At 36.2% G+C, this 17,874-nt stretch overlaps 1 protein-coding gene across 3 annotated transcripts in view; it reads left to right on the top strand.

Annotated features, from left to right (window-relative positions):
- The window catches only part of LOC139498980 (uncharacterized), a 101,336-nt gene that overhangs the window by 59,494 nt on the left and 23,968 nt on the right, over window positions 1–17,874 (top strand). For all 3 annotated transcript variants that reach the window (XM_071287625.1, XM_071287624.1, XM_071287627.1), the window contains one exon: window positions 5,959–6,010. In XM_071287625.1, coding sequence (XP_071143726.1) covers window positions 5,959–6,010 — 52 coding nt within the window. The remainder of the gene's footprint in view (window positions 1–5,958; window positions 6,011–17,874) is intronic.

The raw sequence follows: 17,874 nt of genomic DNA, 5'->3' as shown, positions 1-17,874 counted from the left end.
AGTTCAATTTTCACGATTTGAGCTGTTTTCATTGTTGAGTTGTTGACCTTTCAGTAGTAACAAAAGTGATTTTTACCATATGAATTTGAGTTATTTCCCTTTGAACAGAAATGGTGTAATTAATAATTAATTTCTATGTCATTTGGTCTCTTGTTTATTTTGAGTTATTTCACTTTGAACAGGAATGTTTTGATTATAAGTATCTTATCAAAAATAGAATTCTTGTTTTTTTTTAATATGCTTATTCTAACAATGTACTTAGATATTGGACCATAATAGGTAAATGTCCAATTTCAAATTTTTCAGTTCTCTGACCACATTTTTTTTGTTTCTGTGCTGTGTCAAATATTTTTTTTTTTTTATTTTGTATAGAATGCATAGAAATGGAGATAACTGTATTGTATTAACTATTTTTTGCTTGGCCAACAATTAACTTTGTCCTACTTTAGCAAATATCCTTTTATGTAGCTAAAAACTATATCACTAGCCTTTTTACACTACGGTTATGAGTTTGAGTCCCTCACATGGCAGGTCCTTTGACTTCTTAAATTCATGCAAGTAATCAGTTTTCCACACTTTTTGTCGTCATGCTTACAGATGTTGATTTGATATTTGGTATACAGTTTTAGGTTTACCGTGACAAATTATAGAACAATTTCAGATTTTATTCCGGTCAGAAGTTTTGTGCAGAGTTATGTTCCTTTGACTTAAACAATAAAGGAAAGTTATCAGTTTTCAGCATTTTTATACGTTCATATAATGCTATATGATGTCGTAGGTGTTGTCGTTGGCATCGTCCGAAGACACATTTGGTTTCCAGACAATAAATTTAGTTTAATTGATGATTCTCTATGAAATTTTACCAGAAGGTTCAATACCACAAAAGGAAGGTTGGGATTGATTTTTGGGGTTATGGTACAAACAGTTTAAGAATTAGGGGCCAAAAGCAAGAATTTTTGTAGTTTCCAGATAATAACTTGTGTTTTAGTATATGGATCTTTCTATAAAATTGTACTACAAGGTTCCATACCACAAGGAGAAGGCTGGGAATGAGTTTGGGGGTTTCATACTTTTTTTTTAAAGTTTTTGAAAATTGAAATTTTTTGAAAATTTTCAAGAATGAATCTTCAAAAGCACCATATTGCAAAAAAGCACAGTATTGCGCAATAGCAAGAAATCTTCCATTGCGCAGTAGCACAGTATTGCGCGAATGAACAGTATTGTACAATAGCATAGTATTTGGGCAATAGCAAGAAATCTTTAATTGCACAGCATTGCACAATAGCATAGTATTGTGCAATAGCAGGAAAACTTCAATTGAAAATAAAGACAAACTTGTAACCAATTTTAATGGGATTAATGTAAAATCTTTAACTTTTTTCAAGGAGAAATCTTCAATTGCACAGTATTGCGCAATAGCATTATATTGGGCAATATCACAGTATTGCGCAATAGCAAGAAATCTTCAATTGCACATAATTGTACAATAGCACAGAATTGGGCAATAGCAATAAATCTTTAATTGCACAGTTTTGCGCAAAAGCACAGTATTGCGCAGTAGCAAGAAATCTTCAATTGCAAAATAGCATAGTATTGCACAATAACACATTTTTGTGCAATAGCAGAAAATCTTTAAGGTGGTACCTTTCACTACAGGGGGATAACTCTGTAAAATCAGCTAAATGTTTTAATTACGTTGTGTTGTTACAGGAATATCAAGCTTCTCAATGATCATAATAAGTGTTTGTCAAACTGCTATATAACTAGTGTAATGTTTCTGATAAAACGGTTGGTTTAAATTTTTTGAAATTTTTATATTTTTGTAAAAGGGTCAAGGTAAATACTTTGTCAAATTTTTTTTTAAGAAAATTAAACGAGCCAAATTAATTTTAGTTAAAGTGTTGGGTACCACCTTAATTGCACAGTATTGTGCAATAGCAAGAAATCTTCAATTACACAGTATTGCACAATAGCATAATATTGCACAATAGCACAGTATTGGACAATAGCTGGAAATCTTTAATTGAAAATAAAGACATTCTTTTAACCAATTTCAATTGGATTAATTAAAAGTCTTTAATTTTTTGGGGTTCTAACCTTGTATTTCTATTTTGGATATTGGGGCCCCATTTTTAGCTCACCTGGCCGAAAGGCCAAGTGAGCTTTTCTCATCACTTGGCGTCCGGCGTCGTCCATTGTCGTCGTCGTCCGTCGTCGTCGTCCTGCGTTAACTTTTACAAAAATCTTCTCCTCTAAAACTACTGGGCCAAATTTAACCAAACTTGGCCACAATCATCATTGGGGTATCTAGTTTAAAAAATGTGTCCGGTGACCCGGCCAACCAACCAAGATGGCTGCCATGGCTAAAAATAAAACATAGGGGTAAAATGCAGTTTTTGGCTTATAACTCAAAAACCAAAGCATTTAGAGCAAATCTGACATGGGGATAATATTGTTCATCAGGTCAAGATCTATTTGCCCTGAAATTTTCAGATGAATCGGACATTTCGTTGTTGGGTTGCTGCCCCTGAAATGGTAATTTTAAGGAAATTTTGCTGTTTTTGGTTATTATCTTGAATATTATTATAGATAGAGATAAACTGTAAACAGCAATAATGTATAGCAAAGTAAGATCTACAAATAAGTCAACATGACCAAAATGATCAGTTGACCACTTTAGGAGTTATTGCCCTTTATAGTCAATTTTTAACCATTTTTCGTAAATCTTAGTAATCTTTTAGAAAAATCTTCTCCTCTGAAACTACTGGGCCAAATTTAACCAAACTTAGCCATAATCATCATTGGGTATCTAGTTAAAAAAATGTGTCCGGTGACCCAGCCAACAAACCGAGATGGCCGCCATGGCTAAAATTAGAACATAATGGTAAAATGCCGTTTTTGGCGTTTAACTCAAAAATCAAAGCATTTAGAGCAAATCTGACATGGGGGTAATATTGTTCATCAGGTCAAGATCTATCTGCCCTGAAATTTTCAGATGAATCGGACATTTCGTTGTTGGGTTGCTGCCCCTGAAATGGTAATTTTAAGGAAATTTTGCTGTTTTTGGTTATTATCTTGAATATTATTATAGATAGAGATAAACTGTAAACAGCAATAATGTATAGCAAAGTAAGATCTACAAATAAGTCAACATGACCAAAATGATCAGTTGACCACTTTAGGAGTTATTGCCCTTTATAGTCAATTTTTAACCATTTTTCGTAAATCTTAGTAATCTTTTAGAAAAATCTTCTCCTCTGAAACTACTGGGCCAAATTTAACCAAACTTAGCCATAATCATCATTGGGTATCTAGTTAAAAAAATGTGTCCGGTGACCCAGCCAACAAACCGAGATGGCCGCCATGGCTAAAATTAGAACATAATGGTAAAATGCCGTTTTTGGCGTTTAACTCAAAAATCAAAGCATTTAGAGCAAATCTGACATGGGGGTAATATTGTTCATCAGGTCAAGATCTATCTGCCCTGAAATTTTCAGATGAATCGGACATTTCGTTGTTGGGTTGCTGCCCCTGAAATGGTAATTTTAAGGAAATTTTGCTGTTTTTGGTTATTATCTTGAATATTATTATAGATAGAGATAAACTGTAAACAGCAATAATGTATAGCAAAGTAAGATCTACAAATAAGTCAACATGACCAAAATGGTCAGTTGACCACTTTAGGAGTTATTGCCCTTTATAGTCAATTTTTAACCATTTTTCGTAAATCTTAGTAATCTTTTAGAAAAATCTTCTCCTCTGAAACTACTGGGCCAAATTTAACCAAACTTAGCCATAATCATCATTGGGAATCTAGTTAAAAAAATGTGTCCGGTGACCCAGCCAACAAACCGAGATGGCCGCCATGGCTAAAATTAGAACATAATGGGAAAATGCCGTTTTTGGCTTATAACTCAAAAATCAAAGCATTTAGAGCAAATCTGATATTTGGTAAAATTGTTCATCAGGTTAACATCTATCTGCCCTGAAATTTTCAGATGAAACAGACATTCCATTGTTGGGTTGCTGCCCTTGAAATGGTAATTTTAAGGAAATTTTGCTGTTTTTGGTTATTATCTTGAATATTAGTATAGATAGAGATAAACTGTAAACAGCAATAATGTTCAGCAAAGTAAGATCTACAAATAAGTCATCACGACCAAAATGGTCAGTTGACTACTTTAGGAGTAATTGCCCTTTATAGTCAATTTTTAACCATTTTTCGTAAATCTTAGTAATCTTTTAGAAAAATCTTCTCCTCTGAAACTACTGGGCCAAATTTAACCAAACTTAGCCATAATCATCATTGGGTATTTAGTTAAAAAAATGTGTCCGGTGACCCGGCCAACCAACCAAGATGGCCGCCATAACTAAAAATAGAACATAGGGGTAAAATGCAGTTTTTGGCTTATAACTCAAAAACCAAAGCATTAAGAGCAAATCTGACTGGAAGTAAAATTGTTGATCAGGTCACGATCTATCTGCCCTGGAATTTTTAGATGAATCGGATAATCGGTTGTTAGGTCGCTGCCCCTGAATTGGTAATTTTGAGGAAATTTTGCTGTTTTTTTGTTATCTTGAATATTATTATAGATATAGATAAACTGTAAACAGCAATAATGTACAGCAAAGTAAGAACTAAAAATAAGTCACTATGACCAAAATAGTCAATTGACCCAATAAGGAGTTATTGCCCATCATAGTCAATTTTTAACAAATTTTCTTAAAATTAGAAGATTTTCAATAACATTTTCCACAGAAAGTACTGTTATAGATAGAGATAATTGTAAGCAGCAAGAATGTTTAGTAAAGTAAGATCTACAAACACATCACCATCACCAAAACACAATTTTGTCATGAATCCATCTGTGTCCATTGTTTAATATTCACATAGACCAAGGTGAGCGACACAGGCTCTTTTGAGCCTCTAGTTAAATTGGTCTGCATTGAGGTCAAAAGGGTCCGAAATTAAACTTTGTTTGATTTCATCAAAAACTGAGTTATTGCGGCTGTATGATATGCTGAATCTTATTATGCATTGAGATTTTGTATTTTGGGCCCTGTTTTCAAAGTAGTACATATTAAGGTTTGAAGGGTCCAAAATTAAACAAAATTTAATTTCAACTAAAATAAAAAAAATTGTGTTTTTTGTATATGCTGAATCTAACCATGTTGTTTGATTTTGGATATCAGACCATTCTAGGAAAATTAAATGTCCCATTTTAAATTTTTAAGATCTTTAACCACATTTGTTTGTGTCAGAAACCTATGTTATGTCAAAAATTTGATCACAATCCAAATTCAGACAGTATCAACCTTGAATATTGTGTCCAAACTTGTCCAAACTTGCCCAAACTGTTCACGGTTCGACCTCCGCGGTTGTATCAGGCTGTGCTCAGCGAAGCATTTTATTTTATCTTGCTTTAAGATATTGATTTGATATTTGGTATATAGTTGTACCATGACAAGTTACAGATCAAGTTCAGAGTTTGTTCTGGTCTGTTGATTTGGTGCAGAGTTCTGGTCCTTGGACTCAGAAAATTCGTTTGTATGTATTGGTGTATACTATTGATTTTATTTGTACATGATTTGTGTCTGTACTTGTGTGTTTAATTATGATGAAGGACCAAAAAACATGGAGATTGAATACACAATCATCAAGTGTCGTATCGAAAAAAAGGCACACTGTTCAAAGTATCTATTTTATACACATCTCATGACTTATTTCATGCATTCCAAATTTATGACAACACACTCGCTCTCAGATGAGTTGAACCTCGGATAAGTCGAATATTTTGGTCCGTTACCTTCAACTTCGACATAATGAGGTTCCACTGTTTATAATGTGACACATTTTTATTGTATATTATTTTTCGGGGTAAATATTTTAGAAATTTAATAGTTCTACGAGTGACATGAGAGAAGATATATTAACATTGCATATTCCTCATTTTTTAGACTGTCATGTCAGAGAAATCTTCAGGTGTGACTGCTGGACAAGGGATAGAAGGTAATATATTGTGGAGCCTGCGACTTTAGTCACAAAAGGCTTGACATAGATATAGTGATCTTGCGGCGGCAGCGTTAGCTAACTTCTTAAAGCTTTATATTTTAGAAGCTAGAAGACCTGGATGCTTCATACTTTGTATATAGATGCCTTAAGTGACAAAGTTTCTGTCTGTCCATTGTCCTTGACCTCATTTTCATGGTTCAGTGGCTACTTGAAAAAAAAGTCAACATTTTTTGTAAAGTTAATTTCTTTCTTATTATGAGTATGCGGATAATAAAATTGAGAATGGAAATGGGGAATGTGCCAAGGAGACAACAACCCGACCATAGAGCAGACAACAGCAGAAGGTCACCAATAGGTCTTCAATGCAACGAGAAATTCTCGCACACGGAGGCGTCCTTCAGCTGGCCCCTAAACAAATATATACTGGTTCGGTGATAATGAACACCATACTAAACTCCAAATTGTACACAAGAAACTAAAAGTAAAATTAATACAAGACTAACAAAGGCCTGTCAGAGGCTCCTGACTTGGAACAGGCTCAAAAATGCGGCGGGGTTAAACATATTTGTGAGATCTCAACCCTCCCCCTATGCCTCTAGCCAATGCATAACAATACGCACATTAAAATTCAGTTCAAGAGAAGTCCGAGTCTGATGTCAGAAGATGTAACCAAAGAAAATAAACAAAATGACAATAATACATACATAACATCAGACTACTAGCCATTAACTGACATGCCAGCTCCGGACTTCAATTAAACTGATTGAAAAATTATGGCTTCATCATAAGGCCAATTAAAATTAATTTCTAGATTTTCATCCCCGCCCACCCCTCTGAAATCGTCCCGCCCCGATTTTTTTTATTTAACAAAAATACGATTTCCTGATTTTGGTCATGTCCGTTACCAGGAACCATCGATAATTTCGTTTCATTCGAAACTTCCTGTTTCAAATTCCTTTTTTGTATTTTTTCGCCGGAGTAATCCCATCGAAAATGATTAAGTCGAAATATTCTGCTGCTCTATGATGACAGCATCATCTACCGAGAATAGAGATTGATAAAGAAAAGGGCATGAAATATTCGAGTTACGAGTAAAACGCCTTGTCCTTGAACGCAAATTGCGGTAGTCACTGGTAGTCACAAGTGAATCGAAAATCGTGTTTTTTTCTTTATTTATACAATGACTTTGTGTCAGGAAATTTGGACTGTGAATGATATCCAAAGCGCAAGAATCGTAGAACAAATTGGTACAAAAACATGACTGGATTAAAGAAATTGACACAAGCACGAACTAGTTTGAATTATGACCGTATATTGGAAAAAAATTTCGACAAACAAGCATTTTAATTAAACAAGCCCTTCTATTCACCCATGGCTTTTGTTTTTGTTGACAGACAGCAAACACCCTCTATTACTGTCCCTACCATCAATTTAGTCATTAAGCCACAACTAATTTTTTGGTTAAGTTCATGTTTTACATCATAATTTCTTTCAACACTGAGTTTACATTTTATTCTGTACTCATAATACTTGTGTTGCATACAATTGTACCAAAACATTTAATTGATTTTATGACGACTACAAACCATTGCTTATCAAGCAAATTAAATGTGGTGTAGGTATACTAGTAGTCTAACTGAAGACTGAACATTGCTGAAGAGAGCATTTCTCTTATTTCATGTATTTTTTATGTCTACTATAAATAGGTTTCTAAAGCGGCAATTGCATGTATAACAGTGGTTGCCAATCAGGGACTTTTATTTAAGAGTTTCAAAAATAGTGTAGGATTCCTTATACAGCATGTATATACATTATACAAGCTTGTTTCCCACTAGCATATACCCCGCGGTATGAAAAACTCATGACGAGGGTTTCATATGAAATAAAATTTAAAAAATAAAATCCTCCCACCCGCCCCATTTTTTTCAAAAATTTGGATGAAAATCTACTAATTAATTTTAGTTGGCCTATGAATATCAGGCACAATCCTCCCCGTGAGGGGTTTAGTATCATACCATCATAACATATATGAGAAGAACATAACCCGTGTCATGCCAACAAGTGGTTTATTAATAAAAAATGTGTTTAGTTCCGATGCAAAGACCCTATAAGTGAATCAATATTAACGCCAAAATATGCAATCTTTAATGACCTGACAACAGTATCGTAACTATATCCCTTCTTAATAAGTCTATTTAAAGATTTTGTTAGCTTCTGAGGTGACTACTGACATTTTTGTGCTTTATTAAGAATATTTCCTTAAAATATTGGATGTGAAATACCTGAACATATAAGAAGTCTGCATGTTGAGCTATATTTAAGAATGATGTCCTTATACCGATGATAAAATTTAGTAAATGTTTTGACTAGTTTGTGATATCGAAAACCCTGGTATAATAATTTTTCGGTAATACATAAATTTCTCTCGTTAAAATCTAAAACATTGTTACATACACGAGCAAATCGTACAAGTTGAGATATATAAACACTGTAAGATGGTGACAAGGGAACATCACCATCTAAAAATGGATAATTAACGATAGGAAATGAGAAATCATCTCTTTTATCATAAATTTTAGTATTAAGCTTTCCGTTAATGATATATATGTATGACTGGGAGATGCGATGGGGATGCTGAAGTGGGATGGTCAGGCTGAAGTGCGATGGTCTACGCCGAAGTACGATGGTCCTTTCGCTGAAGTGCGATTGTTTTGTGTGTGACGTTTGAATGATATGACGTTTTCAAAATACACCATGGATTCGCAGGCAGGAGAATAGGGTTTTGTAGATGAAGGTTTCATGTTAACCAAGAAAAGAAAGGAAATAAGAAAGAAACAAACAATTCAAGTCCCGAACAGTTTTAAGCATTACATGTTGAGGTTATAAAAAAATATGTTAAACCATTTTAGGCAGCAAAGCGGCTGAAAGATGAACTTGGTCACCAAATGGCTAACCAGTAGTCTGAATTATGCCGCAGACTTTTTGTACGATAAATACAGTATACTAATCTAAATATTAAACTAAATTAAACCCCCACTTTCAAAAAAGGGGGTATACTGTTTTACCTCTGTCTGTCCTTCCTTCAGTCCGTCCGTCCGTTCGTCCCATGAATATTTTTCGTCGCATTTTTCTCAGGAACTACAGTATAAGGATTTCTGAAATTTGGTTTCAGGGTTTATATAAGTCTGCTACACCGTTTGATGCTTTTTCAGATTCATCACTTGACAACTTCCTGTTTACCGAACACTTGTATTATTTTACACATGATAACCAAGTTGAAAATTTTCGTCACATTTTTCTCAGGAACTACAATACAAGGATTTCTGAAATTTGGTTTCAGGATTTATACAAGTCAGCTATACCATGTGATGCGTTTTCAGATTTATCACTCGACAACTTCCTGTTTACCGAACACTTGTATTATTTTACACATGATAACCAAGTTGAAAATTTTCGTCACATTTTTCTCAGGAACTACAATACAAGGATTTCTGAAATTTTGTTTCAAGGTTTATATAAGTATGCTATACCATGTGATGCGTTTTCAGATTCATCACTCAACAACTTCCTGTTTACCGAACACTTGTACTATTTTACACATGATAACCAAGTTGAAAATTTCCGTCACATTTTTCTCAAGAACTACAATACAAGGATTTCTGAAATTTGGTTTCAGGATTTATACAAGTCAGCTATACCGTAAAATGCGTTTTCAGATTCATCACTCGACAACTTCCTGTTTACCGAACACTTGTATTATTTTACATGTGATAACCAATTTGAAAATTTCCGTCACATTTTTCTCAGGAACTGCAATACAAGGATTTCTGAAATTTTGTTTCAAGGTTTATATAAGTATGCTATACCGTATGATGCGTTTTCAGATTCATCACTCAACAACTTCCTGTTTACCGAACACTTGTACTATTTTACACATGATAACCAAGTTGAAAATTTCCGTCACATTTTTCTCAGGAACTACAATACAAGGATTTCTGAAATTTGGTTTCAGGATTTATACAAGTCAGCTATACCGTGTGATGCGTTTTCAGATTCATCCCTCAACAACTTCCTGTTTACCGAACACTTGCATATTTTTACACTATTAAAATTATCCACTTGCGGGGGGGGGGTATCATCAGTGAGCAGTGTCTCACAGTTTCACTTGTTAAGGAAAGTTTGCTGTTTTATGCCCCACCTACGATAGTAGAGGGGCATTATGTTTTCTGGTCTGTGCCTCTGTTCAGCCGTCCGTCTGTGCCTCCGTTCGTCCGTCCGCTTCAGGTTAAAGTTTTTGGTCAAGGTAGTTCATTATCACTGAACTAGTATATATTTGTTTAGGGGCCAGCTGAAGGACGCCTCCGGGTGCGGGAATTTCTCGCTACATTGAAGACCTGTTGGTGACCTTCTGCTGTTGTTTTTTATTTGGTCGGGTTGTTGTCTCTTTGACACATTCCCCATTTCCATTCTCAATTTTATTTGAAGAAGTTGAAGTCCAATCAACTTGAAGCTTAGTACACTTGTTCCCATGATATGATCTTTCTAATTTTAATGCCAAATTATAGTTTTTACCCCAATTTCATGGTCCACTGAACATAGAAAATGATAGTGCGAGTGGGGCATTCGTGTACTATGGACACATTCTTGTTGGTTATTATCTTGAATATTATTATAGATAGAGATAAATTGTAAACAGCAATAATGTTCAGCAAAACAAGATCTACAAATAAGTTTCATGACCAAAATAGTCAATTGACCCCTTAAGGAGTTATTGCCCTTTATAGTTAATTTTTAGCATTTTTCATAAATTTTTGAAAATTTTTAGAAAATATTTTCCACTGTAATTACTGGGCCAAGTTCATTATAGATAGAGATAATTGTAGCAACAAGAATGTTCAGTAAAGTGAGATAATTGTAGCAACAAGAATGTTCAGTAAAGTACGATCTACAAACACATCACCATCACCAAAACACAATTATGTCATGAATTTATCTGTGTCTATTGTTTAATATGCACATAGACCAAGGTGAGCGACACAGGCTCTTGAGAGCCTCTAGTTTAATATTGTAAATGGTCCCTTATTAGGTAACAAATTAAAATATGTCACGCAAGGCTTAAATTAAGATATTGTTTGTTTGCCCTTTACCGACCGACCCTATAAATTCGTTCCGCCTGAAAATCTTTTATTTGTGTTTACCAGCAAGATTTTATTTTATTTTATTTTTTGTTCCTACCAAAAATCTTATATTTGTATTTCCCGCTCAAAACTTTTTTACCGGAATTCTCAGGTTTTATCTTTCCTGTATAAGGTCTAGTCTGTTTGGTATCACATGAGCGTTTGACATGAATGAACACTTGCATTTGGAGTTTCAAAGCATCTGTTTGAAATCGATGTTGAAAGCTTTGAAATCATGATTTAACAAACGTTACTCTGTGTCTTTATACATGAAGAGCAGGGTTCATTCAAAAAAAGTTCGTCCAATACTAAATTATCAACGTGTGTTCAAAATATTTTGTAAACAGACTTTGTATCCTATGTAGGGATGGCCTTTGGTGGTCCGTAGATTAGGATGATTATGTTAATGATGCCTTCGACCAGCTTTGATATATTCTGATTTATATCTGACATGAACCAAAGGTCTGTAAAGGGGAGAATATTTGGCAGTAAAATCGCCAAGTTTTTCCATACAGATCATTTATAAATGCGGTGTAAAATACGTGACAATTGAGTTTCAAGTCTTGTAGCATTTTTATTGGAAACACAGGCACACACAAAAATTTAAACACTCTAGGGACTTTTTCTACTAGTAATGTACAATGTATTTCTGCCTGGACATATTTTACCAGAACAAAGTTATCTCTTACCTGCTTACAGAAAAACTTTAGGTCTAGGTAAGCGTTCAAGGTACATAGTACTACATGCTTAGTGCAAGTTAAAATTCTTAAAAATTCCAGGTATGTAAACGTTTAAAATATGCCGCAAAGGCCCATATTTTGAAATTTGAAAAAAAATGTAGTGCACATTCTACATGATATTTTTTTTTCAAAATTTGGGACTATTATACTAATAGTCCTAGAAACTTATTAGCACAAGCATACTTAAACAAAAGCAATACAGACAAAAATGACATCATGCAGATTTTGTATCTATAAAATATAATATTATACCTACCTGCCTACCCATGACAAAAAATGTACCGAGCTAAGTTATTTTTTGGGAAAAAAAAATAAAATATTTTACCTACCTACCTACCCTGTTTCAAAACATAGGGTCGGAAAAGGGCAAACAAACAATATTTTAATTTAGGCCCAATCTACAAATTGAGGATTTCAAATTAACACATCAAAACATGTTGATTAAAAGTAATGGATAAGAAATGTAAATAGAAACCAAAATATAGAATAAATAATTAAACAACACAATGAATTTTAGTACAAAATGTCAGAATTGAAAGTAAAAGTTTAAATTAATTAGAGAAGCATTTTTTTTGTTGGCCACATATGTATAAGAGTTATTAATACACAGCTATGTACATGATGTAAGTTTGGAGGCATTGACTCCATAGATACATCATTAAACATGTTAAATGGAATTGTGATTACTCTCAGTGGCATATCCAGGGGGGAGGGGAGTTCCGGGGGTTGGAACCCACCCTTTTTTTTGCCAATCAATGCATTTGAATGGGAGCATATAGTTGGAACCCCCCCCCCCCCCCCCCTTTACTCTGGGTTGGAAACCCCCCTTTTTAAAATGGCTGGATCCGCCACTGACTGTCCTACAAGTTTGAGGCTTGACACACTTGACACCTGGTTCCCTCCACTTCTTCTATTCAATTGTGATTACTGTCATACAAGTTTGAGGCTTGACACACTTGACACCTGGTTCCCTCCACTTCTTCTATTCAATTGTGATTACTGTCATATAAGTTTGAGGCTTGACACACTTGACACCTGGTTCCCTCCTTTTCTTGTATTCAATTCTGACTACTGTCATACATGTTTGAGGCTTGACACACTTGACACCTGGTTCCCTCCACTTGTGAAAAATTGTGATTACTGCCATACAAGTTTGAGGCTTGACACACTTAACACCTGGTTTTCTCCACTTCTTGTATTCAATTGTGACTACTGTCATACAAGTTTGAGGCTTGACACACTTGACACCTGGTTCCCTCCACTTCTTGTATTCAATTGTGACTACTGTCATACAAGTTTGAAGCTTGACACACTTGACACCTGGTTCGCTCCAATTCTTGTATTCAATTATGACTACTGTCATACAAGTTTGAAGCTTGACACACTTTACACCTGTTTCCCTCCACTTCTTGTATTCAATTGTGATTACTGTCATACAAGTTTGAGGCTTGACACACTTGACACCTGGTTCCCTCCACTTGCGTAAAATAGTGATTACTGCCATACAAGTATGAGGCTTGACACCTGGTTCCCTCCACTTCTTGTATTCAATTGTGATTACTGTCATATTAGTTTGAGGCTTGACACACTTGACACCTGGTTCCCTCCACTTCTTGTATTCAATTGTGATAACTGCCATACAAGTTTGAGGCTTGACACACTTAACACCTGGTTCCCTCCACTTCTTGTATTCAATTGTGACTACTGTCATACAAGTTTGAGGCTTGACACACTTGACACTTGGTTCCCTCCACTTCTTGTATTCAATTGTGATAACTGCCATACAAGTTTGAGGCTTGACACACTTAACACCTGGTTCCCTCCACTTCTTGTATTCAATTGTGACTACTGTCATACAAGTTTGAGGCTTGACACACTTGACACTTGGTTCCCTCCACTTCTTGTATTCAATTGTGATTACTGCCATACAAGTTTGAGGCTTGACACACTTGACAACTGGTTCCCTCCACTTCTTGTATTCAATTGTGACTACTTTCATACAAGTTTGAGGCTTGACACACTTTACACCTGTTTCCCTCCACTTCTTGTATTCAATTGTGATTACTGCCATACAAGTTTGAGGCTTGACACACTTGACACCTGGTTCCTCCACTTCTTGTATTCAATTGTGATTACTGCCATACAAGTTTGAGGCTTGACACACTTGACACCTGGTTCCCTCCACTTCTTGTATTCAATTGTGATTACTTTCATACAAGTTTGAGGCTTGACACACTTAACACCTGGTTCCCTCCACTTCTTGTATTCAATTGTGACTACTGTCATACAAGTTTGAGGCTTGACACACTTGACACTTGGTTCCCTCCACTTCTTGTATTCAATTGTGATTACTGCCATACAAGTTTGAGGCTTGACACACTTAACACCTGGTTCCCTCCACTTCTTGTATTCAATTGTGACTACTGTCATACAAGTTTGAGGCTTGACACACTTGACACTTGGTTCCCTCCACTTCTTGTATTCAATTGTGATTACTGTCATACAAGTTTGAGACTTGACACCTGGTTCCCTCCACTTGTATTCAATTGTGATTACTGCCATACAAGTTTGAGGCTTGACACACTTGACAACTGGTTCCCTCCACTTCTTGTATTCAATTGTGATTACTGTCATACAAGTTTGATACTTGACACCTGGTTCCCTCCACTTCTTGTATTCAATTGTGATTACTGCCATACAAGTTTGAGGCTTGACACACTTGACACCTGGTTCCCTCCACTTGTGTAAAATTGTGATTACTGCCATACAAGTATGAGGCTTGACACCTGGTTCCCTCCACTTCTTGTATTCAATTGTGATTACTGTCATATTAGTTTGAGGCTTGACACACTTGACACCTGGTTCCCTCCACTTCTTGTATTCAATTGTGATTACTGTCATATAAGTTTGAGGCTTGACACACTTGACACCTGGTTCCCTCCACTTCTTCTATTCAATTGTGATTACTGTCATATATGTTTGAGGCTTGACACACTTGACACCTGGTTCCCTCTTTTTCTTGTATTCAATTGTGATTACTGTCATACAAGTTTGAGGCTTGACACACTTTACACCTGGTTCCCTCCACTTGTGAAAATTGTGATTACTGCCATACAAGTTTGAGGCTTGACACACTTAACACCTGGTTCCCTCCACTTCTTGTATTCAATTGAGACTACTGTCATACAAGTTTGAGGCTTGACACACTTGACACTTGGTTCCCTCCACTTCTTGTATTCAATTGTGATTACTGCCATACATGTTTGAGGCTTGACACACTTGACAACTGGTTCCCTCCACTTCTTGTATTCAATTGTGACTACTTTCATACAAGTTTGAGGCTTGACACACTTTACACCTGTTTCCCTCCACTTCTTGTATTCAATTGTGATTACTGCCATACAAGTTTGAGGCTTGACACACTTGACACCTGGTTCCTCCACTTCTTGTATTCAATTGTGATTACTGCCATACAAGTTTGAGGCTTGACACACTTGACACCTGGTTCCCTCCACTTCTTGTATTCAATTGTGATTACTTTCATACAAGTTTGAGACTTGACACCTGGTTCCCTCCACTTCTTGTATTCAATTGTGATTACTGTCATATATGTTTGAGGCTTGACACACTTGACACCTGGTTCCCTCCACTTCTTGTATTCAATAGTGACTACTGTCATACAAGTTTGAGGCTTGACACACTTGACACCTGGTTCCCTCCACTTCTGGTATTCAATTGTGACTACTGTCATACAAGTTTGAGGCTTGACACACTTGACACCTGGTTCCCTCCACTTCTTGTATTCAATTATGACTACTGTCATACAAGTTTGAGGCTTGACACACTTTACACCTGGTTCCCTCCACTTCTTGTATTTAATTGTGACTTCTGTCATACAAGTTTGAGGCTTGACACACTTGACAACTGGTTCCCTCCACCTCTTGTATTCAATTGTGATTACTGTCATATAAGTTTAAGGCGTGACACACTTGACACCTGGTTCCCTCCACTTCTTGTATTCAATTGTGACTACTGTCATACAAGTTTGAGGCTTGAGACACTTGACACTTGGTTCCCTCCACTTCTTGTATTCAATTGTGATTACTGCCATACAAGTTTGAGGCTTGACACACTTAACACCTGGTTCCCTCCACTTCTTGTATTCAATTGTGACTACTGTCATACAAGTTTGAGGCTTGACACACTTGACACTTGGTTATCTCCACTTCTTGTATTCAATTGTGATTACTGTCACACAAGTTTGAGACTTGACACCTGGTTCCCTCCACTTCTTGTATTCAATTGTGATTACTGCCATACAAGTTTGAGGCTAGACACATTTGACAACTGGTTCCCTCCACTTCTTGTATTCAATTGTGATTACTGTCATACAAGTTTGAGACTTGACACCTGGTTCCCTCCACTTCTTGTATTCAATTGTGATTACTGCCATACAAGTTTGAGGCTTGACACACTTGACACCTGGTTCCCTCCACTTGTGTAAAATTGTGATTACTGCCATACAAGTATGAGGCTTGACACCTGGTTCCCTCCACTTCTTGTATTCAATTGTGATTACTGTCATATTAGTTTGAGGCTTGACACACTTGACACCTGGTTCCCTCCACTTCTTGTATTCAATTGTGATTACTGTCATATAAGTTTGAGGCTTGACACACTTGACACCTGGTTCCCTCTACTTCTTCTATTCAATTGTGATTACTGTCATATATGTTTGAGGCTTGACACACTTGACACCTGGTTCCCTCCTTTTCTTGCATTCAATTGTGATTACTGTCATACAAGTTTGAGGCTTGACACACTTTACACCTGGTTCCCTCCACTTGTGAAAATTGTGATTACTGCCATACAAGTTTGAGGCTTGACACACTTGACACTTGGTTCCCTCCACTTCTTGTATTCAATTGTGATTACTGCCATACAAGTTTGAGGCTTGACACACTTAACACCTGGTTCCCTCCACTTCTTGTATTCAATTGTGACTACTGTCATACAAGTTTGAGGCTTGACACACTTGACACTTGGTTCCCTCCACTTCTTGTATTCAATTGTGATTACTGCCATACAAGTTTGAGGCTTGACACACTTGACAACTGGTTCCCTTCACTTCTTGTATTCAATTGTGACTACTGTCATACAAGTTTGAGGCTTGACACACTTTACACCTGTTTCCCTCCACTTCTTGTATTCAATTGTGATTACTGCCATACAAGTTTGAGGCTTGACCCACTTGACACCTGGTTCCTCCACTTCTTGTATTCAATTGTGATTACTGCCATACAAGTTTGAGGCTTGACACACTTGACACCTGGTTCCCTCCACTTCTTGTATTCAATTGTGATTACTGTCATACAAGTTTGAGACTTGACACCTGGTTCCCTCCACTTCTTGTATTCAATTGTGATTACTGCCATACAAGTTTGAGGCTTGACACACTTGACAACTGGTTCCCTCCACTTCTTGTATTCAATAATGACTACTGTCATACAAGTTTGAGGCTTGACACACTTGACACCTGGTTCCCTCCACTTCTGGTATTCAATTGTGACTACTGTCATACAAGTTTGAGGCTTGATACACTTGACACCTGGTTCCCTCCACTTCTTGTATTCAATTATGACTACTGTCATACAAGTTTGAGGCTTGACACACTTTACACCTGGTTCCCTCCACTTCTTGTATTTAATTGTGACTTCTGTCATACAAGTTTGAGGCTTGACACACTTGACAACTGGTTCCCTCCACCTCTTGTATTCAATTGTGATTACTGTCATATAAGTTTAAGGCGTGACACACTTGACACCTGGTTCCCTCCACTTCTTGTATTCAATTGTGATTACTGTCATACAAGTTTGAGGCTTGACACACTTGACACCTGGTTCCCTCCACTTCTTGTATTCAATTGTGACTACTGTCATACAAG

This window comes from Mytilus edulis, chromosome 12 (assembly GCF_963676685.1).
Source record: "Mytilus edulis chromosome 12, xbMytEdul2.2, whole genome shotgun sequence".
NCBI lineage: Eukaryota > Metazoa > Mollusca > Bivalvia > Mytilida > Mytilidae > Mytilus > Mytilus edulis.
Note: the sequence above shows the minus strand (reverse complement) of the source record. Positions and strands in the feature narration are given on the sequence as shown.